The 25,173-nt window shown below is 55.1% G+C and overlaps 2 protein-coding genes across 12 annotated transcripts; both read right to left on the bottom strand.

Moving 5' to 3' along the window:
• Window positions 1-4,074: 4,074 nt before the first annotated feature.
• On the bottom strand, window positions 4,075-4,888 carry INAFM1 (InaF motif containing 1). Its single transcript, XM_027079990.1, has one exon. It carries the CDS (start codon window positions 4,856-4,858, stop codon window positions 4,328-4,330), a length of 531 nt encoding a protein of 176 aa, XP_026935791.1. The 5' UTR covers window positions 4,859-4,888; the 3' UTR covers window positions 4,075-4,327.
• Window positions 4,889-5,786: 898 nt separating this feature from the next.
• CCDC9 (coiled-coil domain containing 9) lies at window positions 5,787-17,908 on the bottom strand. Of its 11 annotated transcripts, none has more exons than XM_027079982.1 (17): window positions 17,823-17,908; window positions 16,033-16,106; window positions 15,774-15,878; window positions 14,075-14,176; window positions 13,630-13,893; window positions 12,087-12,170; window positions 11,825-11,998; window positions 11,041-11,222; window positions 10,359-10,466; window positions 9,326-9,372; window positions 9,079-9,211; window positions 8,567-8,657; window positions 8,024-8,480; window positions 7,595-7,687; window positions 6,938-7,032; window positions 6,494-6,543; window positions 5,823-5,933 (listed from the first exon to the last, which is right to left on the bottom strand). In XM_027079982.1, the coding sequence occupies exons 2-17, from the start codon at window positions 16,033-16,035 to the stop codon at window positions 5,849-5,851; spliced, it is 2,073 nt and encodes a 690-aa protein (XP_026935783.1). In that variant the 5' UTR covers window positions 16,036-16,106; window positions 17,823-17,908; the 3' UTR covers window positions 5,823-5,848. The 11 variants fall into 11 exon arrangements, with proteins under 11 accessions (XP_026935787.1, XP_026935786.1, XP_026935781.1 ...); XM_027079983.1 differs by lacking the exon at window positions 17,823-17,908 and adding an exon at window positions 16,783-16,937; XM_027079984.1 differs by lacking the exon at window positions 17,823-17,908 and adding an exon at window positions 16,369-16,771.
• Between the last annotated feature and the right edge of the window lie 7,265 nt (window positions 17,909-25,173).

Raw genomic sequence — 25,173 nt, 5'->3', positions numbered from 1 at the left:
GTATTGCTTGACAGCGCAAAATTTGAGTCATTTTGTGGAGTTCGCTGAAATTCTAAGACAGAAGCAGAGATGGTCGCGAGAAATGAGGATTTTATTTCAGCATATTAACTTTAAACCGTGAACCATGTCTCCTCTCCTGCACATTCACACACATACACACAGACATTCACACGGAGATCCACGGTCACATGCACACACACAAAATTACATACAGACATAACTAGATGCTCACAAACACACACAGTCACAGACACGCAGACAAGATCAAACACACACTCACACACACCATCTCTCCACAGACCCCCATATGTACACACACAGAAATACTTTCACACACATACAGACACAGCTTCACACATGGACACACTCACATAGTCATACACAGACACACTTTCACATGCACAGACACACACACTAAAATAGCATATCGTTAACAAAAGGGATTTAGTAAATGAACTCATTCTCTATTTTTAAAAAAAGATCGTAATGGAAAATGAGTTTCTTCCCAAAGCCATTAAATAAATGTTGAACAAATAATTAAGATGAATCTAGGTTTGGCAGCGTGCCCAATTAGAGGTCCACAATCCCTTAGCTGAAGTCTTTGGGGACAGATGCGTTTCAGAACTCAGAACTGTTCCAATTTTAGAAAGGTAATTCTGAGCGAATGCCATATATTATGTAATGCTCCCAGGGGATTGAAGCAGACCCTGCTCCATCAGACATGTTAATATATTTGAGCAAAATGTGTGAAAATTCACACCAACGGAGATAAATAGTGTTAAGAACGCATATTAGCTGACTTGCCGCCATGTGAGACTGGGCCAAAATGACCCCCTGAAGAAACTCTTTTTTTGGTTGTCAGAGCTTTTTGGAATTCGGAATTACGGATAAGGGATAGGGGATTCTATCGGCAGGCCTTTCACACGTCATCTACCCATACTCCTGCTCTGATTGTTGTAAATTTTCGACTTCAACTTGGACGTGGGGGAGAACGGCAGGATCCTGGAGGACTGCGGCTCTTTAGCGCCCCCTCCTGGTAGCCCCAGTCCTTGCAGTTTGGCTGAGGATTTGTCAAGTCTGCCGGCTTTGGCCAGATCCAGCAGTAGGTCCTGATTGGTCTAACCCTCCTGGCACAGGCATTGGTTCCGGGGTTGTCATGTGACCCAAGCTGATCCAATCAGACTGAAGACAAGCCTTTTGGCTCATCAGTAGGGAACTAGGCCTCCCTCTCTCTTTAGGATGGGAATGAGGGGCTCACAGGTTCCTGGATCTGTGGGCACCAGGTGAAGCCGCTTGGGGATGAGGCCAGAAAGAACTAGAAACAGTTAGATCCCTGTGGTGGCCATGGAATGGCGCTGCTCAGATCTCCCTCTAAGAGATCCCGCTGCTAACAGCACAGCTGTCTGACAGCTCCACCTCATTGGTGCCAAGGCCGCGCCTCCCTTGGGCAGCTCCCAATGAGAGAACACAGTGGGTACTAGTGCCAGCCCACTGCAGCCCCACCCAGGAGTCCTCTGATGGGCAACCTTTGCTCAAAGACCGTCCCAGAGACACACACACCCCACCCCCACCCCACAGACGTACAGCCAAAGGCTCCTCTGACCCAGTCCTTCTTTCCCTCTCTCCTTTCACAGCTGTCAGACTGATGGATGGTGGTGACTGTCCACTTCAGAATGGTTAAAATAGTAACTTATATGCCATGGGTATTTCATACACACAAATTTGACCACCCACCTCTCCTTGCCTCTCCATCACCACCCTGGTCTAGCCGCTATCGTCCGTCACCTGAATCACGGCTGTAGTCTCCTTACTGGGCTCCCAGCTTGCACCCCCGTTCCCTGCAGTTCATTCCCCACGTGGCAGTCGGAGGGTCCTGTTAACACCTATGTCGGGCTCAGAAGCCTCCCACTTCCCCACCTCAATCAAAGTAAAAGTCCTCACCCTGTCCCATGGGGCCCTGCACAAATTACCCCCATTCTCTCTCCCCCAACCTTCTCCTGCCCTCCCTCTCATTCACTCTGCTCCAGCCACACTGACCTCTTTGCTGTTCCTTGAACAAGCCAAGCACCTTCAGCCTCAGGGCCTTTGCACTTGCTGTTCCTGATTCCTGGAGCACTCTTCTCCCAAGATCTGCATGTCCTGCCCTCACTTCTCTTAGGCTTCTAGCCAGTAACCAGCAACTTCATCACTCCCTATCCCCTATGCCCTGATTATTTTTCTCCTTTGTGCTTATTACTACCTGATAGTAATAACATATACTTAAGTTATTCATCTATATTTCTTGTCCGTCTCTTCACTGATATGTCAGCCCCATTGAGAGCAGAAATTTCTGCCTGTTTTGTTCCCTGCTGTGTCCCCAGTGCTTAAAATAAGGCCTGGCACATAGTAAGTGCTGCATAAATATTTGTTAAATGAAAGATCAAGAGACAGCGACCAAAAGAGAGCCTGCGAAAAACAGGAAGAGAGAAGGGAAAAGAAACACACAAAAGAGGGGGGTGAGGAGACAGCGGAGTGAGGGAGGCTGAACTAGGGGAAAAATGAGAAGCGGGGGTTGGATCAAGATGGGGGGGAGAAAAGTGAGGAAGCGGGATGAAATAGAGAGAGAGCTGAGGCGAGCGAGTCAGAACAGAGTGAGGGATAGAAACAGAGATAATATTGACAGACATCAGACAGAGAGACAGAGACACACAAAGATTGAGAGACAAAGAGGAAAGGGGAAGAGGAGACAGTGGTGAGGGAGACACACAGACGAGAAACCAAGAGAGCAGGAAAACGGGTTGGGAGAAGTGAGTTGAGAACTAGAGAGAAGGGGGCCAGTGGGAACAGAGATGGAGTCCCTCCCTCTAACTCACCATTGGCTGGTGTCCAGGGCTCTGGGCTGACTGGATATTCCTTGAGATCCAAGCTATGGTTTTTAAAACCCCAAGGGACAGAGGTGGGTGGAGAGAAAGAACATATACTGTTCTGTGGGCTTCAAATCACCAGCTTCTTTAATCCTCAGAGAAAACTTCATGAGATAAATACTATGATCATCTTCGTTTTACAGGACCAAAGAGGTTGAGTTACCGGCCCAAAGTCACACAGCTAGTGAGAGGAAGCTAGGATTTGAAACTGGGTGTCTTGGCCCAAGGTCAGTGCCCCTAACCACCATCTACGCTAACTGGAAAAAGGTGCTGGCTGCCTGAGTTCCATTCACTCTGGAGACACCCTCTGGGAAATGGTGCTGGAGGGGTAGAGGAAGCAGAGGAGGTCAACGGATTGACATTCCTAGCCAGGTATATATCCACAGATGTCCCAGTCTAGGAAAGAGGCTCAGCTTCACCATCCTGGGGAAGTCTCCGGTTCAAGGGAGGTAGTTGGACAGGAAACCACTTCCTGCTTGTAGGGTCCAACGCCCTGCCCAGAGCTAGGCCTTAGTAGTCGGGATGGGAAAATGGACTCGACCACCTCTGACTCTTTTAGCAGGACTGGAGTTTCTCTACCTTGGTTTGCAAGCAGCATTGCAGACCAGAGAGGTTGTACTAATCTTCAAAGGCAGCAGCGTGCTTTGATAACTTCCTCTGTGATTTCCAGAGGGGCAGAGAAGCTCTACCACCACCCCTATCCATGCTCATCTCTCAGAACCCAGGAAGAAGGCCTCATTCTCTCCCAGCAGCACCCTTACATCTCCAGGTGACCTAGCCTCTGTCCCCGACATTATAATTATACGAATCACAGCTCCCAGAAACCCAGCTCTTGCTGATATCATCCCATCTCTCATCTCCTGTGCTGTAACAGGAGGCCGGACCCTTTGCTCCCCTCCAGAGGAACTTGACTTCTGCCCCAAGCATGCAAAAAACTGCGAAGTCCTTCACACTGCCTAACCTTCAACTACCCTGTTGCCGACAAGCCTCTTCTCCTCACCCCAACCCAGAAAATACATGATACCAATGGAAGAAGAAAAGGGCCCCCCGAGGGAAGGGGAGAACCCACACAGCCCACCTAGGGAGAGAAACGAAGATCAGATGCCAGGAAGGACTTGCCCTCACAAACTTGAGAGGGGCGGCACCTCTGTAGACAACACGACAAACACAGCACGAGGCAGCTGGGGCTGAGTTTATTGCAGGTGGAAGATGGATACGGAGATTCAGGGAGAAGGGGGGCGGGCTGAAGACTCTGTACTCAGAATCCTAAAGAGGGAGGGTCAGGAGGCAAAGATCAGTTTGCGGTCGGCCAGATGGTGGAGGACCGGCCTGACGGCGGAGAAGCTGCGAGGGGCGAGGCCCAGAGCCAGACCCTCTTCGCCCCCCATTCTTCAGGATGACGGCTCCGGAGACGCTACACGATGTCATGAAGAGGGAGCCAGACCCCAATCCGGGAACGGCGCATCCGCGGCGGGGGCGCCGGGCTCTCGAGGGCCGGCGGTCCATCTTGGGTGAAAAGGAGGGTTACCCGGGTCCTCGCCCCCCGCGGCCTCCGGCGTCTCCCCCGGCGTCTGGCGGCTCGGGCGGCGGCTGGGGTCGCTGTGGCGGCGGCGGCGGCGGCTGTGCGGCAGCTCGAGGTGGGGTCGCGGCCCGCCAGGGGCTCCCAGGAGACAAGAGACCGACGCAGCGGCGGGCACCGAGGCAGGTAGAGCACCCGCGCGGGCGCCGCAGGGAGAGGACTGCGCGCTGGGCGGCGGGCCGGCTGGGGCCGCAGGGGGCCGCGTGGGAACCCAGATGAGACCGTAATAGACAGCGAGCAGCACGGCAGCCAACGACACGCAGAGAAAGTAGGCGCAGACAGGAGCCAGGCGCAGCCAGCGGCCCCGCGGGCCTTCGCTCAGCCCCGCGCCACCCGGGCTCTCGCCGCCGCCACCCACGCAGCTCGTGCCCCGCATCCCCGCAGCCCACTCGGCCCAGCGCCACAGCCCACACAGGACCCGCCCCTTGGGCCCGCCCCCTCCGGAGGACCGCCTTCGCGCTCTAACACTCCCTCGTCCAACCCCGCCCCCGCCATCGTGGTCACGCCTCCGCGCGGGCGGGCTTCCTCCGCGTCCTAAGCCCGCCCCCTCCTCAGCCTCCGGCCAACCATCATCAACCTAAGGCTTAATCACAGCGTCTGACCCCGCCCCCACCTGGCTCCGGGCCCGCCCCAAGCACGCAATACCTCGATTTTTCTCAAACGTTAAGTCTCGGCTCAGCCGACACCCGCCAGGCTGGCCAGGCAGATGTTATACCTGTACCGGCGCTTAGCTCCGCTCTCCCTTTTCTGTCCTCCTCCCTGCGCCCTAACCCCGTCCCCTTTCGGAACTCGGACTCCTTCCAGGCATCTAGCTCCACCACTCCCTTGCCAAGCTCAGGCCTTTTAAGTCCCGCCCTTCCTTAGCCGCAGTCCCGCCCCAGTTGTAACTTGCGTTTCTCCAAGCTAAACTCTACTCCAACTTTCGATCCCACCCTCTTCTCCCCTTACCCTCACCCATCTTCGGTCCAGGCTCCACCACCTTTCTCCACTAGTTTGCGCACCCCATTCTAAACCACGCCCTCCGCCGCTGGCTGCGCCCCACACCGGCATAACGGATTCCCATCTAAACCTGCTCTCGTGGTTCCATCCCACATCCTAACATCCTCCGTCCCATGGTTTAACTCCATACACCAGAATTCTGGCCCCACCCAGTCACCCTAACCACGCCCCCTCACGGGACGTGCCTCCTTCTCCATACTTTGTGTCCTGAGGTCTAAGCTCACAACCCGAAGCTCCAGATCCGCCCCACACACCAATCACGCCCCCTCCCCATCTCCTCCCCCACCACCCTCAATTTCTCCCTCTCTAAAACCATGGGGTCCAGAGTGGGCTCCGGGGACGAGAGAGCACAGCCCGGAGATCCAGACTAAGCCCCTCCTGCCTCCCCCTCCCCATCAAGGCGGGGAAGCTTCAGTCCCCTCCCAGCAGCGTCTTCAGGAATTCGGGGAGGCCTGTGGGAGGGGGGGAGGGAAGACGTATCAGGGGGGGTGGAGGAAGAAAGACCCCCTTCCTCCCGCCTCTTCCGCCACGAAAAAGCCCGCCAAGCTCAGCAACCCAGCCTGCCCCCGCCAGCAACACAGTTCAAAGGTTAGCGGAAGCACTGCGTTTAATAGGGACTGGGCTGGCGGCCGAGGAAATCAAGTCCTTCAGGAGTCACCGGCTATTCGCCATGCCCCAGATGTAAGCTCCTGGAAGCGGAAAACGGCCCGGGAACTGGCACCTAGACCCCCATGGCCTCCATAAGGCGGTAACTCGGGGACGTCTCAGCCACCCCGGTGCCACAGCGCCCATTTGTGAGACGGGACTACTGCCCTGGCCCAACCCAGTTCACTATCCCTGGCTCCTCCCCCCTTACATTTAACCCTCTCCTGGCTGGAGTGTGGCGGAAGCAGAGGACAGAGGAGCGAGGCGGCAGGAGGTTAGTGCAGAGCGCAGAGGCCACTGTCAGCGGGCGCGGTCAGCGGGCGGCCCCCGGTGGCGAAGCGGCCGCCACCACTTTGCAGAAACGCACCCTCTGGAAGTCGGTGATCTCCGCCGTCTCCTGGCCCTCAGGGTCCGCCTCTGGAAAGAGAAGGGGTGGTCACTGGAGGGCAGCAGTAACCCCTGCACCCCTACCGCCGGACCCGGGACGCTCTAGCCCCGCCCCTCTGCCCCACTGAGCCTGGCTGCCGCCCACCCCGCGTTAAGCGGTTTACGAGTCTCAGACTCCTTTAATCCTCGGAGTGGACCCACGCAGCAACACCCACCCCAGCAGTACCCTGTTTACAATCGAATACATAATCTGATATAACGAGATCGCAGTCACGTGACCCAAAGGCAAAGCGCTTGGGCACCCCGAACTCAGCCACCACCATAAACTCCGTCCTCTCGGATCGCGGGCCCACCCCACCACGGGCCTAAGCCAACCTCTATCACGCCTGCCCTACAGGACCTACCCTTCACTTCCCTTGCCCACCTCCTGAGTCCTAACCAGACCTTCCTTGGCTCTGCCCCGAAATCCTAATCCCACTCCTGGGGGAGGTCCGTGGTTCACAATCTGGCTTCCACCCGCTGGAGGTGGAGACAGGGTTGGCCTCTGGCTCCAGGTCCGCTGGCCCCAACATTCTATTTTACCCCAATTTTTTTACCCCACTATCTTACCTATTTCTATTCTAATTTACCCCAATTTACTAATTTACACCTCAAAACTCTAATCCCGCCCACAGCTAAATCTATTACTCTGCCCCTCCCCATTCTTATTTATGACCTACTTAAATTTCTAATCCTGCCCTTAGCTCCTCTCCCTGAACCTAGCCCACCCCCTTATTTTTAGATTACTTTCCAGAACCCCTGGGATGGGCCTCTAAATCCTAATCCCATCCTGGCTCCACCTTCTCACCCGCAAACCCCATACACACTCAGTTCCTAGCGGCTCGACCCGGGGGAAGTCCTTCCTTTAGCCCCACCCCCTTCACGCCCACCTTTCCCAGCAGCGTAATCCCACCCCCGTCCAGCTGCTCCCCACACCCATGGTGGAGACCCACTCCACCCCGTTCTACTCCCCCCAAACCCTCTTCCCCTCAACCCAAGAGGAAGCGGAAGGAAGAAGGCCACCGCACAGCCGCTCCCCCACCTGGAGCTGTCTCAGACTCCTCCTCTTCAGCTTTCTGGGTTCTTGGGAGGCTGGGCCCACTCTTCAAGGAGGCAGGGGCTGGCTGGTCACCTCCTGGAGGAGGAGGAGGCCCAGTCAAGCCCCTTCCCCTCCAAGTATCCCCCCACCCAAGACAGAAGGCCCTTGGGGAGTGAGGGGGGGTTCAAGGACACACGTGGGGAGGGTCATTGGAGAAAGTGAACTCTTTATTGGGGAGGACACTCTGAATAGCTCGCAGAAGGGCAGGATCTGGGGGTGGGCATTCCAGAGGCAGGCATGGCCCATCCTCCCTAGCCACCAGGGCGGTGGGACACACGGGGTCCTGGGGCTGAGCCTGAGGGTCCCCCATGTACCCCTCAAGCACACACACAAGCAGCCAGCTTCATGCATTTCCAAAAGGCCAGGCCTCACCCGGAGAGAGGGCGTCAGCCGGATGGGCGGTCCGGGGAGAATTCAGCTCCATCTCTTCACCCCAGTCGGACACAGGCTGGTGGCCCCCGGTGGGCGAGAAGGGGCTGGAAGGCGTGGCAGGGGCCTGGGGGAGTGGCAGGGGCTCCTCCGGCCTGGCGGGCTCTTCGTCGCCATGTTCCCCGCTGGGGCTTCCGCTGGGGCTCCCGCTGGGGCTTCCGCTGGGGCTCCCGCTGGGGCTCCCGCTGGGCTCAGGCTCGTGGGGCCGGTGGTCCCGGGCTGGTTCTTCTCCCTCCTCATCAGCCTCTTCTTCCTCGACCTCTTCCTCCTCCGCATCCTCACTCATGTCTTCCCACTCCTCGGCCTCCCCGTCGTCACCCTCGCCCTCCTGGCCCTCGCCCTCCTCACCCTCGTCCTCGTCCTCAGGAGGCTGATGGGTAGGGGCCGGGCTCTCGGGCAGCTGTGAGAAACACAAGGCAGGTCGGGGAGAGGGTGTGGGCCCTGGGCATTCTCACACCACCTGCCAGAGATGACACGCCACCCTACCTGCATGGGCGCCTCCTCAGGGGTAGAGGGCTGTGTGGGCTCAGGGGCTGCGGACACTGCCTCCTGCGTCTCCCAGCGGTCATCGTGGTCACTGGAGGGAACAGAGGAATGGGGTGAAGCCCAGGTGGAAAGAGGAAGGGCTCCCCACCCCCAGCGCCCCCCCAGAGACAGAGCTGCAACATTCAGCTGGGTGGGGGGAGCTGGCACGCTGGAGCACCCAGGAGGAGGAAATGGTGGGCGTGTCCGTCAGGGACAGACAGATGGAGGAGGGCCAAGTGGCAGAAGAGGACTCGGATGGGAGGGGAGGAGAGGACAGATGAGGGCAAAGTGGAGAGCCAGGCCCCAACACCCCCAAAACCAAGTTCCTGACCCACAGGGAGACGAGTGCCCGAGGCAGGCAGGGCCAAGACAGGACAGATAGACACACCCTCCCACACACAAGCCAGAGAATGGCCAGGGGTAGAGCCACACAGCCCCGCTGGTGCACATGCAAGGGGAAGGGGTGCCCCCACCTGTAGGCACGGGGGGCTGCCTTGGCCTGAGGTCGGCCGCTCTTCCTCTTTCTACGGCTGACCTCAGTTTTGTGCTGGGACAGGAATTCCCTGAAAGTGGGGGGCTTGGGAGGCCGGGCCCAGGCCTGGTCATCTGCAACAGAACCCAGGGGAAGTTGGGGGTGGAGGGCATGGCACAAACCACGCCCACCCCTCCCCTGGCCCCGGCCCAGCCAGCTGCCTCACCCCGCCAAGGACTCCCACTCACCATAGCGGTGGGATGGTTCCAGGGCCACGGCTGGGCCATCCTTGAACCTGGGGAAAGAGAAAGGGGGTGAGCAGGCAGCTGGGGGCACAGGGCGAACAGGAGGGTGGGAAGAGATTAGGGGGAGAGATGGGGGCCAGGGTCAGAAATCAAGATCACAGACGGCAAGGTGGTCAACCAGAAGCAGGCAGAGGTGAGGAATGTCACTGACTAAAAGGAGGACAGGACCAGGTGAAAGGCAAGGGGCAAATTTGACATCATAGTGACAAATACAGAAGAAAAAAATTCAGTATTTGACAGCCTGCCCGCCCGTGAACAAAAATTTGGGAAGTACATGATCCCCAGCTCCCTGTCCGGCCTCATTTCCTGTCACTCTCTCACCTCCCCAGCTAAGCAAGTTCTCCTACCACATGGAGCTCCTGCCTCAGGGCCTTTGCTCTTCCTCAGATCTCTCAGCGACTCACCCCCTAACCTCCTTCAGCCCTCAGTCTGGAGGCTTTCCTAAACTTCCTAATCACATATTATTACATATATTATCTAAGTCCAGAACAGCAGCCTCCAACCCTCTCCACGCTCTGCTTGATTAATCTTCAGCATCTGACATGAGCTCTATTCATTGCCCATCTTTCCCACTGGACTCTAAGTTCCATGAAGACAGAAGCATTTTCCTCACGGCTATATCCCCATCACCTAGAACCTTCCAAGACACATAGGAGGGACTCAATAAACGTTTGCTCATGAAATCATTGCACATGTGCAGTAGTGAGACTTGCTGCTGGCTGCTCTGAGGACGTAAGAGGAAAACAATTACTTTCTCAGTCTTAAGCCTGAGAACATCTCCCCAAAAGCCCCACCTGTCTACACCTTAGAAAGATCAGCTACCGTATCTGTGCAAAACATTTCTCATGCTGGCACAGGCTTGGCTCACAATCCAAAAATAAATGCTCTGACCGCCAGGCACACAGACAAGATCCTCTTTCTTCAGCCAGCGCCACGGCAGAGGATACAGGATGATGTAAAAACTACAGCTGTTGACCTTAAGACTGCCGTTGGCGGCTCTTCCAGAACCTCTCTGTCTTCGCTGTGGAAGTCAGTGCTCCTGTGGATGATGCCTTTGCTTTCAGTTTGACTAACGGGATGTTTCCTGGGACCCAAAAGGGGACAGAGTCAGACCTGAGGATAATAATGCCACCGGGATAAGGAGTTTGGGTTGGTGGGGAACAGGTTAGAGGGATGAAGGGAGGATGCAGAGGTGTAATCACTATAAGTAACTCTTCATGCCCTCCCTGTGTGAGAATTCACATCTGTGCCCTTGGCCATGTAGCCACTGCAGTACCACCCACTAGAGTGGGCAGAGTTTAAGTTCCTGCCACAGCAATGCAGGGTCTGATGGCTATCAGAATAGGGAAGCGTGACCACTCTCCCTCCTGCACATCTGCCAGTGCCAAGGCCAGCACGTCCCCAGGGAGCCTGAAGGGAAGGCACACCCAGGTAGACCCACAGCTTCAAGTCCAGCCTGGATCAGCCCAACCCAGGAGACCTGTGAACACGTGAGAAAGAAATGCTTTCATGTGTCCCTGAGATTTGGTGGTGGTTACGCAGCATCACCTAGCAACTGCTAACTGATACACAGGGTGAGAAACCAGAGACAGGCAAAGGAGTCAGAAGTCAGGGCCGAGGTCGAGAAGCCAAACAGAAGAGGCAGGGTGGAGACTCACATGCCATCAGTCTTCTCAGCATCCCACTCCCTCCGCCACTGGCCGGTGGGCTTGCGGTGCCGCTGCAGCCGCTCCTGGTCGATCTTCTCCCGCTCCTGCTTCCAGCGCAGGTACTCGGACCGCTCTCGGCCCGTCATAGAGAGCGTCATGTCCCCAGCGCCACCCAGGCCGGCCCGGCGGCCCTGCCCCCAGCAGACAGGCAGTCAGGACCCAGCTACAACCCTCCCCCGCCACACCCCCTCCCCCAGGCCCTCTAAGCTGGGGGGAGGGGGTAGAGCCACCGGCTCAAGGTCACACGTGGAGAAGATCAAAGCCACATCTGCCCATGTGGCACCTTCTCAGAGAGGCCATCCCAGGTCTCTGTCTCTTAGTAGCATCCCTTTCTCCTCTGTCCCCTGACCCGGCTGGGCTGGAGTTTTCTTCTCTACACTTGCCATTACCTGACATCTTATTACATGGTCACTGATTTAGTCCCAGCACCCAAAACAGTGCCTGGCCCCGGCAGAGGCCCAGTAAATATCACTAACGTTAGTAATGAGAGAACATCGCCAAAACACACCAGAAAGCTTCGGAAGGAAAACAGTGTGGTGCTGGCTCAAGAACCGACCATCACTGGGCGGGGGGGGGGGGGGGGGGCGAAGCCTGAGTGCAGGGCTGCCGCCTCTCCCTACTCTGTGTCCCCTGCGCCGCATCCGGCCCTCCACACACACTCCACCCCTGAACCCAGAGACTGGCTGCCGGAAGGAATGTCGTGGCCCCGGGAGCCCCGGCTGCCGGCACGCACCTGCCGCTCCTGCTCGAGGCCGCAACGCACCCGCTCGAAGTCGGGGCCCCCCCAGTTGCGCCCGTGCCGGCGGCTGCCTTCCCGACGGTCCCGCTCAGGCTCCTCCAGGGGCCCGCTGCGTCGCCGGGGGTCGTCCAGGAAGTTCCGCACTGGGTTGGGCTCCAGCACGCCTTCCTGCGGGTACACGGAGGTGGGGGGTGTTGGCGGGCTCCCGGCGCCGGGCGGCTCCGCCCCACCGCCAGGGGCCGCCCGAGGCACTGACCCGCTGGTTGCGCTCGTACTCTGCAATCTTCTCCATCTCTTCATTCATCTTCTCAATGTTCTGCTTGCGCCGCTCCTCCCACTCCTTGTTGGGGGAGGGAGGGGACAAAGAGAGACACAGGGTGTCAGAAAGAACCACTCAACCCGAGCGTCCGTCACCTTCTGAGGCTCTCTTCTTAGGCCTGCGTGCATGGCAGCCCCTGGCTGGCAGCTGGGCATTGGCTCTCAGTGTGTCCCCGGTCAACCGATAAAGGGGCTCAACGTACCTCGACTGTCTGTGCAAATACAGCGTGTGCTGACCGCCTGCTTTCCGTTTGGGGTCTGGAATTTGTGCGTGTACTAGGCAGAGGGCACCTATATGACCAGCCCCGGATAAAAAGCCTGGGCACTAGGTCCCTAATGAGTCCCCAGTCGATGACCTCTGACACGTATTGTCAATGACGGAAGAATGAAGTGCAGCCCATGTGGCTCCACTGGGCGAGGACTCTTGGAAGCTGGCACCTGGCATCCTCCAGACTTCAGCCCATGGGCCCTTCTTTCCCTTTGCTGATTTTATTTTGTATTCTTTCCCTGTAATAAATCTTAGCTGTGAATCTTTCTAGCAAAACTCTGAACCTGGGAGAGGGGTGGGAACCCCAGCACACTATGGCTGGCACGGTAACAATGCCACAGTAATAACTCGGCACATGGCCAGGTGACCCCCACAATCCATTCTCCTCTCCTTCCAAGGTAACAGAATTTGAGATGAGCACGTGGCATTTCCAGGACTCAGCATACAAGAGAGAAATGAACTTCCATCTGACTGAAGCCATGGCGTTTTGGGGTCTTTCAGTTACAACAGCTTAGCACCTACAAATAATAACCATCCTTAAATAACACTCACTGAGCACTTACTCTGAGAGTTTCAATGTCTGATGTCACATGATGCTTACAATAACCTTTAAACCTGATTTTCATTCCCGTTTAAGAGTGAGAACCAGGAAGTTCTCAGAGGGGAAGTGAGCTGCCCAATGACAGGGAACTAACAGAAGAAGGCTGACCCCTCAGCCACCATGCCAGACAGCCTCCCATTCTGCTAACCTGCGTGGTGGGGCACTGGGAGCAGTTACAGTAAGAACATCACTGTTTCCCACCAACAAATCCGGGGAGTGACACAGAGAGAGCACGTGCGTACGCACACATGCAAGAGAAAGCGTGCGCGTGTGTGCTACTGGACAGAGCCCACCAGACAGCACCAGAAAGAGAAAAGAGAGACGGGCAAGGAAAGGCGGGTGGGCAAGCACACAGCAGACAGAGAGCAAAACAGGAGAGATAGAAAGAGACAGGGAGAGTACCTACAAGCACTGGCCTGGAGGAGGGAAGGAGGGACGGAGGGAGGGAGGGAGGGAGGGAGGGAAGAGATGAAAAAGAGCTGAAGAGAGGGGCCGAAAAAGAAGCAGAGAAAGATGGATGAAGGAGACAATCAGTTTGAAAGCAGGAACAGAAAGAGAAACAGGACAACGTGGAGCCTCTCCAGAGGACTCCAGCCCCTGCTCGGCTCCTACCTTGGATTTGCGGTCGGCAGCTGAGGCATCTCCAGTTCCAGAGAGATGAGGGGACCCCCTGGCCCGACCCCTCCGGCCACGGCCCCCAGCTCCTCCTCGAGGCTGCTCCCCGGGACTGTCTTCCCAGCTGCGGGATGCCCGGCCCATGCCTGCCCAGCCCATGCCTGCCCGGCCTCCATGCTGAGGGGGGATCCGGCCTCCCTTGCTGGCCCCTGGGGGCCGAGGGGTCCCAGGAGACCTCCGGGAGGGACCCAGGTTCTTCTCCTGGAAAGGGGGGAGGGGGGAAAGTACAGTCACTGGGGCAGGGAGACGGGGACATCCCAGGCCCAGAGGGCAGCTGCCAGGATCAAGGCTCCCACAGGTCTGGGGCAGCTGGGAAGGCCTTTAGTTCTCACCCTCCCCCCCACCCTGTACTCACGAGTCCCCACCCCGGCGTGGAGCTCACCATTTCCATTGCCACATTCTCCTTCTCCACTGAGCGGCCCTTCCGGGGAGCTGTCACCGCTACTCCCTCGAGTTCAGCTTTTTTACGGTCCTCCTCAATCTCCTAGGAGCAAACAACAGAGATAGGGAGTGTCAGGGGTCCTCTGTACCAGCTGGATTCCCACAGCCCCCTGAACTTCTCCCAAGTCTGCCCCAGCCCAGACCTCTCTCTGGAGCTCTAGACAAGAAAGCTGGTCACTTCAGCATCTTCCCTCAAACTCCACCAGGCTGTTCCCCTGCTCAGAACCCTCCTGTGTGCCCTTCTCTGAGTCAGAGCCAAAGGCCTCCCCACAGCCAACAGGGCCCTACAGAGTCTGGTCTCGTTACCACCATGAACTCACCTCCGGCTCTCTCCCCTCACTCTGACTTCCTCACTGTTCCTGGAACCTACCAGGCTCAAACCTGCCTCAGGGCCTTTTTCACCCGCTGTTCCCTCCCACAGGAACACTCTTCCCCCAGAGATCCTCCAGTCCCTCACCTCCTTCAGGTCTCCGCTCAAAAGTCCTCTTCTCAGGAAGGCCTTCCCTGACCAGCTCCCCTGCCATTCTCTCACCCCTCCCCCTCCCCCATCACTACCCCGCGTTATGTGTATTTTGCTAATCGTCTGCCTGTTTTGTTCACTGATGTATACCCTGAGCCTAGAACACTGCCTGGCACACAACAGAGGCTCAGTATGTTTTTGTTTTTGTTTTAAATGAACGAACGCATGAAGAATGAATAAGTGAAACCCACTCCTCATCCCATCTCAGGGACAGCCCCACCACCTACTCTGTCACCTGTGACAGGGACCTGGGCCTCGTCCTGGACCCTCTCTCCTCTCTAACTCCACCACGGCCCGTCAGTCACTGAGTCCCTCCCAAAAGCCCTGTTCCAGGCCGGGCACCTCTTCTCCACATCCCCCACTGAAGTCCCTGCCCCAGCTTCCTCCTTGTCTCCCCTCCTCCCACCCACCACCACACAGCAGCCAGAGGGGTCTTCCTAAAAAGGCATTCTGACCTGGCCCCACTCCCCCTCAGAGCCCTCCAGGGCTCCGCAGTGTCCTTAGGAAAAAGTCCAAACTCTTAGCCTGCTGGTGTTCTGGGCCCTGCATGGCCTGGCCCCAGCTGATCACTCCAGGTCAATATCCCCCAACTGACCCTCCCACTTCAAGCTCCAAGTTTTTGCACAAACTGTTCCCTCTGTGCAAAACGTGTTATGCTTTCCTTTTCGACTGACTAATGGTCTACTCACCTTTTAGGTCTCAGAATCCCCTCCTCCAGGAAGCCCCCTTAGTATCCCCCGGGCTGGGTGAAGAGCCCCCTCTGGGCTCCCACAGAACCCTGAACTCCTCCATCCCAGCCTTGCCCACTCTGTCATCACTGACTGAAGCCACAGCTGGATCCCTACTGGCCTGTGAGGCCCGGGGACCAGGGCCATCTCCATCACTGCTGCTTCCCCAGCACCACTCAGCAGTGGGCCTGGTGCAGTGAAGACACTGGAGAATACTTGTGAACAAATGAATGAATGAATGATGGAATGAAAGAAGGGATCCCAGGCTAAGGCCTTTGGCTTTTATCCCGAGTGATGAAAAGTCATGAAAAGGTTTTAAGGAAGGGAGAGGTGAGGGAAACTCACTGCGGGGAGGAGAGGGGATGGGGTCTCCCAGGGCGGGGCTAGGGCACCTGGTAGCGCCGGATGAGGGCCTCATTCTTCCGCCGAAGAGCCTCGATCCTCTTATCTAGCTCAGCATCCTTCTCCTCCTTCGATTTCAGATCCAGTGTGGCCGACTGAGAGGGGTAGACAGTTCAGAGACAGTGAGGAAAACCTACACCCACCCCAGTGCCATTCAATCTGGTGTCTGAGAGTCAGGAACCTGGGTCCCCTCCTCCCAAGGCCCCTGCCCCAAAGCTCAGATCCCAGAGACCCCACTTTCCTTCTCACCATTCCGCTGGCAGGATGGGACCAGGGTCCCAGCAAACCTTCCCTGCAGAATCTGGACACAGCACTCGGGGTTCCTGAGGTCAGAGGGAACAGAAGGACTAAGGCCAATGACTCTACCCAATCTGTCTCCTCCTCTCCCATGACGGGGCCTCCTCTAACGCACACACTGCACGCGGGCACACAAACACCTGCACTCCAAGGTAACGTTAGCCCTCACTCCCACACCTTCTTCTTGAAGTGCTAGCCCGCCCCTTACCTGGAAATGTTTAGACTCAGTCCTCTCCGAAACGTTTTGGACCCACCCATTTCCCATAAAAACAATGTAATCACACCCACCTTGGAAAAGTTCTGGTCCCGCCCCACCACTTAGGAAAACATCCCATACTGCTCCCTTCAAAACGGAAATTCTAGGTCAGTCTCCACACCTCTGTGCTGGGAGTTTAAACCCGGGCCTCTATCCCAGGAGAGCTTAGGTAGGGCCCCTGCCCCAACCTGCACAAGAAAGTTCTAGGCCCAACCCCCTGTGCCCATTCCGGCGCCGCCCACATCCCCGTTAGCAGTCTACATATGCCTCTTTCCCAGGAGTTTCACAAACGTCTTATAACCCCACAGTCAATACAGTTCGAACCCCACTCCTATTTGCTGCCCCTACACTCAGGAATGTTCTAGCTCCACCCGCAGCATCCTAAGAAAGGTGCCGCTGCCTTCCCGCACTCCCACAAAGATTCCGCCAACAGGCCCGGTACCCACTGGAGAGACTTCCTGGGTCTGGCTTGACGTCCCAGGGGAAACTGTACCCGCCCTAGCGCTGACAAAACTTCTCCGCCCGCCCGCGGCTTTCTAGGTAAAAGCTTCAGTCTCCACCCGGCAGAGAACGCCACAGGCCCGCCCCGGGCCAGGGCAAACTTTCTGGCCCCGCCTTTCCCGCCAAACCTATGGCCCCGCCCACATGCTTGCGTCATTAATCCCCCCACCCCCGGCTTCCGACTTTCCCAGCCAATCCTCTGGCCCCGCCCTCTAGATCCCCAGGCAACAGCCTAAACCCGCCCCCTCCTTCTCGCGTTATTACACCGGCCCCGCCCCCGGCTCGCCAGCCGCACCCTGGCCCCGCCTCCAATTCGCCCTTCCAATCTTCTGGTCACGCCCCCTGGCTCCGCCCCCGCCTAGTCGAGTCAAAATCTGACCCCGCCCCCCGGTACCCCTAGGTTCTGGATCAACGGCTAGCTTCTTCACCACACTCTGGCCGCGCCCCGGGCTCCCGCAAAACTTTCTGGCTCCACCCCCCAGCATTCTCTGCCAGCACCCTGGCCCCGTCCCCAGCTCCCCGGCATCTGTTTTGGCCCCGCCCTCACCCTCGGGTCAGCCCCTGGGTCAGCCCCTGGATCCGCCCCTGACTTCAAGAACCCACTTCCAGGGCAGGGAAAACTTTCTGGCCCCGCCCCCAGAGTTTTCGGCCAGAGTCCCGGCCCCGCCCCTAGCCCTCCCGGGTAACACTTGGCCCCGCTCCCAGCCCAAGCACTACTTTTCGGCCCCGCCCCCAGCTGCCCACCCACGCTCCGGACTCGCCCTCAGCCCGGCCCACCCCGGCCCTGCCCACCCACCGACGTCCCGCCTCTCCAGTACCCCTCCAGCTTCCCATGTGGGCGTCCAGTCCCCGCCCCCCGCAGAGTACTCTGACCCCGCCCCCGCGGGCTGCTCGCTACCCCGCCCGTGCCCGCACCCGCTCCCTGTACGTGGGGCGTCAGGCCCCGCCCTCTCCGGGCGCGCTCCCGGCCCCCTCCCCCGGTCACCTGTCCCGGAGACCCCGCGGCGTCCGTGACTCCGGCTCCGTCGGCCTCCGCGTCCGCAGCTCCCGGGCCGTGCGCGTCACTTCCCCCCCGCACCACGTGAAGAGGTGCACTAAAGCGGGTCACTTCCGGTCTTGCCGGCCGTTTCCGGGAGCCTTAAAGGCGCCGCGCCCCCCCCACCGGGTGAAGGAGGGAGTGGGTTGAGCCGGTCCGCAAGAGTGTTCAAAGGTGTTCTGGAAGCTTGTGTTACTGCTTTATGCCTGAATTAGCTTCTTCCACGGAGAGGAGACACCATCCTCTCTCTCTGGCCTCTATCTGCTTCTCCTCTTTTCTGGTTCCAATAAATAGATGCCAGGCACTGGGCAATGACTCCTGGAAGCCTGACCTGCCAGCTTGTGCTGGGGGTGGATGGGGGATGCCCCACCCTCCTGCCAATGAAACCTTAGTTAGTTGTGGGAGCTTAAAATTTTCAACGGAAAGAATCGTTTCTTCATCCTCTAAATCAGAGTTGAGTGACAGGCTGTGTGCTGGGGGGTGGGGGGGGTGAAGCGTGTTAAGGTGATGAAAAGGCAGACCCTATCCCTGTCCTCGTGAGGGAAGGCACAAGTACACGTGAAATAACAGAAAACAGAAATGTGGGCGATGTCTTGCAACAAGGACTGGGGAGAGGCTGAGGGTGAGAGGGAGTGGCTGTCCAGGCAGAGGGCACACAGCCCGTGCAAAGGCCCTGTGGTGAGTGAGCTTGGTGCATTCTAGGAACTGAAAGACGCTCAGAGAAGGACCTGCTGAATTTGGCTACAGAGTCCAGAGGGTTACGTGCATTAATCAAAACTTAGACATAATTAACCTGTTTTTATAAGTGATGCTAAATGTTATGGAACACCCTTACAGGAGGTGATGACACTTATAAGTGGGCAGACCAGATTCCCTGAGGTTGCTGATAATTTTATTTTGTGATTTAAAGCATGAAAAGGGGGAGTACCTTGCCCCTTATGTGGTTACGGTTAACAGCCTTTCAGAGACCTTCTCTACACATACAACTTAATTCTCTTAAAATTCCCCAGGAATTCCCTGGCAGTCCAGTGGTTAGGACTTGGCACTTTCACTGCTGGGGCCCAGGTTCAATCCCTGGTCAGGGAACTAAGATCCCACAAGCTATGTGGTGCGGCCACAAAAATAAATAAATAAATATAAAATTCCCCAAATACCTGCCAAATTCAGGACACCCTTGCTTCAGCTCTTTATTCAAATGTCACTTCCACTTCAGGGCCTTCCTTGAAACCACCCATTTGACAATTTCGAAATCTCTCATCCTTTCCTCTTCCAATTTTATTCCCCCATGTTACTGTTTACCCTCTAAACTACCATGTTTCACTCACTTCTCTTGTTCACTGTCTCCTCCACTATATTGTCTGTTTTATGTCCCCAGTGCCTCCAACTGTACCTTATACATAAGAAGCTCTCAAAACCTATTTGTTTAGTGAAACTTTTTTTTTTTGGCTGCACTGTGTGGCTTGTGGGATTTTAGTTCCCTGACCAGGGATCGAGCCCAGGCCCTTGGCAGTGAGAACACAGAGCCCTAACCACTGGACCACCAGTGAATTCCCTGAGTGAATCTTTATTACTACTATTTTCCTCCTTCTTTATAAACAAAAAGTATGTGCACTGCACTGAAATTCTGTACCTTGAACTTAACAATGGATGGTTGGCCACCTTTTAAACGGCCATGTGATGTTCTATCCCAGAGATGAGCCATAATTTGGCCCAACTGGTCTCGTGGACCTTCGAGTTGTTTCCAGTTGGGGAGGTTGCCAACAATGCCGTATTGAATTTCTTTTTCTAAAAAATATTTAGTTAGTTAGTTAATTAGTTAGTTGCACCGGGTCTTAGTTGCAGCATGCAGGATCTTCATTGCCACGTGTAGGATCTTTAGTTATGGCATGCAGGCTCTTAGGTGTGGCATGCGAGATATAGTTCCCTGACCAGGGATTGAACTTGGGCCCCCTGCATTGGGAGCATGGAGGCTTAACCACTGGACCACCAGGGAAGTCCTCACATTGAATTTCTATAGGCACATATCTTTACAAGCATATGATCTGTGACCTTGCTCGAAAAGGACTCACAGGGGCTTCCCTAGTGGCGCAGTGGTTGAGAATCTGCCTGCCAATGCAGGGGACACGGGTTCGAGCCCTGGACTGGGAAGATCCCACATGCTGCGGAGCAACTGGGCCCGTGAGCCACAATTACTGAGCCTGCACGTCTGGAGCCTATGCTCCGCAACAAGAGAGGCCGTGATAGTGAGAGGCCCGCGCACTGCGATGAAGAGTGGCCCCCGCTTGCCACAACTAGAGAAAGCCCTCACACAGAAACGAAGAACCAACACAGCCATAAATAAATAAATAAAATTAAATCATATGGACTTTAAAAAAAAAAAAAGGACTCACAATGTCATGATTAACACTCTGAAGCCAGGAGACTTCTCTGGTGGCGCAGTGGTTAAGAATCCGGGGACACGGGTTCAATCCCTGGTCCGGGAAGATTTCACATGCCTCGGAGCAACTAAGCCTGTGTGCCACATCTACTGAGCCCACGTGCCGCAATTACTGAGCCCACGTGCTGCAACTACTGAAGCCCCTGCGCTCTAGAGCCCGCGCTCCACAACAAGAGAAGCCACCACAGTGAGAAGCCCACACACCGCAACGAAGAGTAGCCCCCGCTCGCTGCAACTAGAGACGGCCTGCGCGCAGCAACGAAGACCCAACGCGGCCAAAAATAAATTAAAAAAAAAAAAGGGGCTTCCCTGGTGGCGCACTGGTTAAGAGTCCGCCTGCCGATGCAGGGGACACGGGTTCGTGCCCCGGTCCGGGAAGATCCCACATGCCGCGGAGCGGCTGGGCCCGTGAGCCATGGCCGCCGAGCCTGCGCGTCTGGAGCCTGTGCTCCGCGACGGGAGAGGCCACAACAGTGAGAGGCCCGCGTACCGCAAAAAAAAAAAAAAAGAACAGAGGCGGGCCCAGGATATGTAGAGCCTGAAGTTTATACCAAGTTGGAAACCCTCTTGAAGAAAAAGAGTAGGGAATTTGCTGGCGGTCCAGTGGTTAGGGCTTGGCGCTTTCACTGCTGGGCCTTGGTTCGATCCCTGGTCGGGGAACTAAGATTCTGTAAGCCACGGCTGGCGCAGCCCAAAAAAAAAAGAGTACAAGACTGCAAGGGCACCTCCCAGGGTGTTGGACGAAGCCATGGAAATGAGGGGCCCAGAGCTTACACTTCCTCCATTTTGCAGGAAAGCCACCTCTGATGGTGGCAGCTCGGGAAAGACGGTGTGCCCACTTCCACTTCCCCAGGCAGGACAGGAGTGCGTGCTCCGCCGCAGCCTCGGTGACATTGCGTTTCTCATTCTTTGATCTTTGCCAATATGGCGGCCAAAGGGTGTGTCTCAAGTGTAGTTTGAGTTGCCGCTCTCTGATTAAAAAGTGAAACTGAACGCTTTTCAGTATGTCTATTGGGGATCAGAAGGTGTGGTGAAGAGTGAGCTGGACCTTGAGAATCCCTCCTTGGGGCACTCAGCATTTTCACCGGAACTCTGAGCAACTCAGGGAGTTCCTTGTCATCTCCACTTTACAAAGGAGAATGCAGAGGCCCAGCAAGGAGAACCCAAAGGTCAGCTAAGCTACCACTGATGGGACCCCTTCCTGGAGCTCAGGCTCCAGTGGTCCCGATGCCCTTGCCGCTCCCAGCCAGCTCATCATTCTCACTCCCATTTTATTTTTTTATTATTTTAATTTTTTAAATTTTTATTTATTTATTTTGCGGTACGCGGGGCTCTCACTGCTGTGGCCTCTCCCGTTGCGGAGCACAGGCTCCGGACGCGCAGGCTCAGCGGCCATGGCTCACGGGCCCAGCCGCTCCGCGGCACGTGGGATCTTCCCGGACCGGGGCACGAACCCGTGTCCCCTGCATCGGCAGGCGGACTCTCAACCACTGCGCCACCAGGGAAGTCCTTTTTTAATTTTTTAAATGAAGTATAGTTGATTTACAATGTTGTGTTAGTTTCATGTGTACAGCAAAGTGATTCAGTTGTGTACATGTATATATTTTGGTTGTTGTTTGTTTGTTTTTGTTTTTGAATATTTATTTATTTATTTAGGCTGTGCCGGGTCTTTAGTTGCAGCACGGCATGCGGGATCTAGTTCCCTGACCAGGGATCGAACCCAGGCCGCCTGCATTGGGAGCACAGAGTCCTACCCACTGGACCACCAGGGAAGTCCCTGAAAAAGCAGTTTGAAAAAGTGAGTAAACTGATTTTCCCCTCAAGCCGCCCGAGGGAGCGTGGTCCTGCTGCCACCTCGATTTTGGCCCAGTGAAATTGATTTTGCACCTCTGACTCCCAAAGCAGTAGGAGAATAAACGTGTGTTGTTTGACAGCAGCAAGAGGCACTTAAAACAGTGCCAGGGACACAGGAGGTGCATTTAACTGCCAGTATTATATTACTGTTACTTGAAAGACCCTTGACCACATAATACCAGCTGATTGCCTCTGAACATGACATGAATGTTTGCTAATTTATTGGTTAAAGGGACACTCTTTTTTCATTTGCATCACAGTCCTAAAAGGTAAGTGCCTTTGTTTATACTCACATTACAGAGAGAAAAAACAGGCTCAGTGAGGCTTCTCTGTGCAAGGTGTCACAGCTGCTAAGTGGCTGGGTTGATGTCCAATAACAAATGACCACAAACTGTGTGACTCAGAATAGCAGAAATGTATTCTTTCACACTTCTGGAGGCCAGGAGTCTGAAATCAAGGTGTCAGCTGGGTTGGTTCCTTCTGGAGGCCCTGCCTCTCTCCCAGCTTCTGGAGGCTGCTGGCAACTCTTCGCATCCCTTGGCTTGTAGACACATCACTCCAGCCTCTGCCTCAGCCTTTCCCAGGGCTTCCTCTCTGTGACTCTGTGTCTTCTCCTTTTCTGTCTCTTATAAGGACATCTGTCACTGGATTTAGGGCCCGCCCTAATCTAGAATGATCTCAACTCGAGATCCTTACTTACACTACATCCGCAAAGACCTTATTCCCAATAAGGTCACATTTTGAGGTTTGGGGTGGACGTATCGTGGGGGCCACAATTCTACCACTACAGCGGCAGGGTCACAGTTTGAACCCAGGGACTTCCCTGGTGGCACAGTGGATGAGGCTCCGTGCTCCCAATGCAGGGGGCCCAGGTTTGATCGCTGGTCAAGGAACTAGATCCCACACACATGCCGCAACTAAGAGTTCGCATGCCACAACTAAGAAGCCTACCTGCCACAACTAAGACCCAGTGCAACCAAATAAATAAATATTTTAAAATAAATAAATAAAAAGTACTTAAAATTGTACTTAAAAAAAAAAATTGAACCCAGTCCCCAGGGCTTGCCAGCCTCCACGTGGCCCAGTCCTCCATAGTGTCCCTCAGACAGGAAGTGTCCCTGACTAGCTGATGCCCATCCCTCTGCTGACCCTTCCAGCCACATCTTTCCCTTTCTCCTCTCCTCACACTGCCCGTTCTCAGCCCCTAGTTCTCAACAGGGATGATTTTGCCCCCCCAGGAGACATTTGGCAATGTCTGGAGACATTTTTTTTAATATTTTAAAAAATTTATTTATATTTTATTTATTTATTTAATTTTGGCTGCGTTGGGTCTTTGTTGCTGCACGCAGGCTTTCTCTAGTTGTGGCGAGCAGGGGCTACTCTTCATTGCGATGCGTGGGCTTCTCATTGCGGTGTCTTCTCTTGTTGCGGAGCATGGGCTCTAGGTGCGTGGGCTCAGTAGTTGTGGCTCGCAGGCCCAGTAGTTGTGGCACACAGGCGTAGTTGCTCTGCGGCATGTGCCATCTTCCCGGATCAGGGCTCGAACCCATGTCCCCTTCATTGACAGGCGGATTCTTAACCCCTGTGCCACCAGGGAAGTCCCTGGAGACATTTTTGATTGTCACAACTAGAACCTCAAACTGTGACCTTGTTTGAAAGGAGGGTCTTTGCCAATGTGGTTAAGGCAAGGATCTCGAGCTGAGATTATCTTGGATTAAGGTGGATTAGGGAAAGGGTCCTACTGGCATCTATTGGGTTGAGGCCAGGAATCTGCAGAACAGCCCCCACAGCAAAGACTCATCCAGCCCCGAATGTCAACAGAGCTGACGTTGAGAAATCCTGCACTAGCCACACTGAACGATATTTTCAGTTCCTTGAAAACAACACGCTCTCCCTCACCTGGGCTTTGGCATAAGTCATTCCTCCTGCTTGGAACACCCTTCATAGCCTCTTCCTCTGGTTAAGTCTTCCTCATCCTTTCAGGCTCAGCTCAAATGTCACCTCCTCCAGGAAGCCCTCCTGGACCTCAGGCCAGGTCAGATGCCCCTCTAGGCTGTCTCTGGATCCCCACATCCCAGCTCTGCCCATTCAGGGTCCTCACTGTCCAGGGACAGTTCTGTATCTCCCACTGGCCTCCAAGCCGTGTAGGGGAAGGGCTGGAGTTGTCTCTGTTACTGCTGTGTCCCCAGCACTGTCCAGCACAGGGCCACGAACACAGTAGGTCTCAATACATGTTGAATAACCAAAACAACCTGGTTCTCACAGAGCCTTCTCAGTCTCCCAAACCAATTAGACCAACACGTCCCAACCCCAGGGGATCCCAAACACCTTTTAGGACAAACACTACTTTCACAACATGCCTTTTCCTCTCCTGAAATGAGATGCATAGATAGAGTGTCCTACCTACATAATCATTTTTTAAATATTTATTTAAATATTTATTTATTTGGCTGCACTGGTCTTAGCTGCAGCATATGGGATCTTTAGTTGCGGCGTGCATGTGGGATCTAGTTCCCTGACCAGGGATCAAACCCGGGCCCCCTGTATTGGGAGCGTGGAGTCTTACCCACTGGAGCACCAGGGAAGTCCCTACATAATCATTTTTTTTCAAATCAATTTAATAACCTAACTGCAATATAAAGGAGAAATTAAAGGAAAGTAATTTATGTTAAATCAGTACATATGTAAAGATGCATTAGTCCAACTACACTGAAAAACATAAAGAAATAGCCAAATGCTTTCACCTACTTATAATGAGTGGGTTTGAGTATAAAAGAATTTGAAAAATCACCAGCGGAATATTGTCAACAACCTTTCTATATTTGAGATTTTAAGAAACGGCTAAGTGTGTGTGTGTGTGTGTGTGTGTGTGTGTGTGTGTGTGTGTGTGTAAACTCAGCTTGGATGCAGCAGCTGGGACAACAGCCTGACACAAGATGCTGTGATGAGACTTTTTTTTTTTTTTTTTTTTTTTTGGTGAGACACTTTTGATGTGACTTTGATAGCAGA

Source organism: Aethalodelphis obliquidens, unplaced genomic scaffold (genome assembly GCF_003676395.1).
Source record: "Aethalodelphis obliquidens isolate GAN/ISIS:26980383/991018 unplaced genomic scaffold, ASM367639v1 scaffold43, whole genome shotgun sequence".
NCBI lineage: Eukaryota > Metazoa > Chordata > Mammalia > Artiodactyla > Delphinidae > Aethalodelphis > Aethalodelphis obliquidens.
Note: the sequence above shows the minus strand (reverse complement) of the source record. Positions and strands in the feature narration are given on the sequence as shown.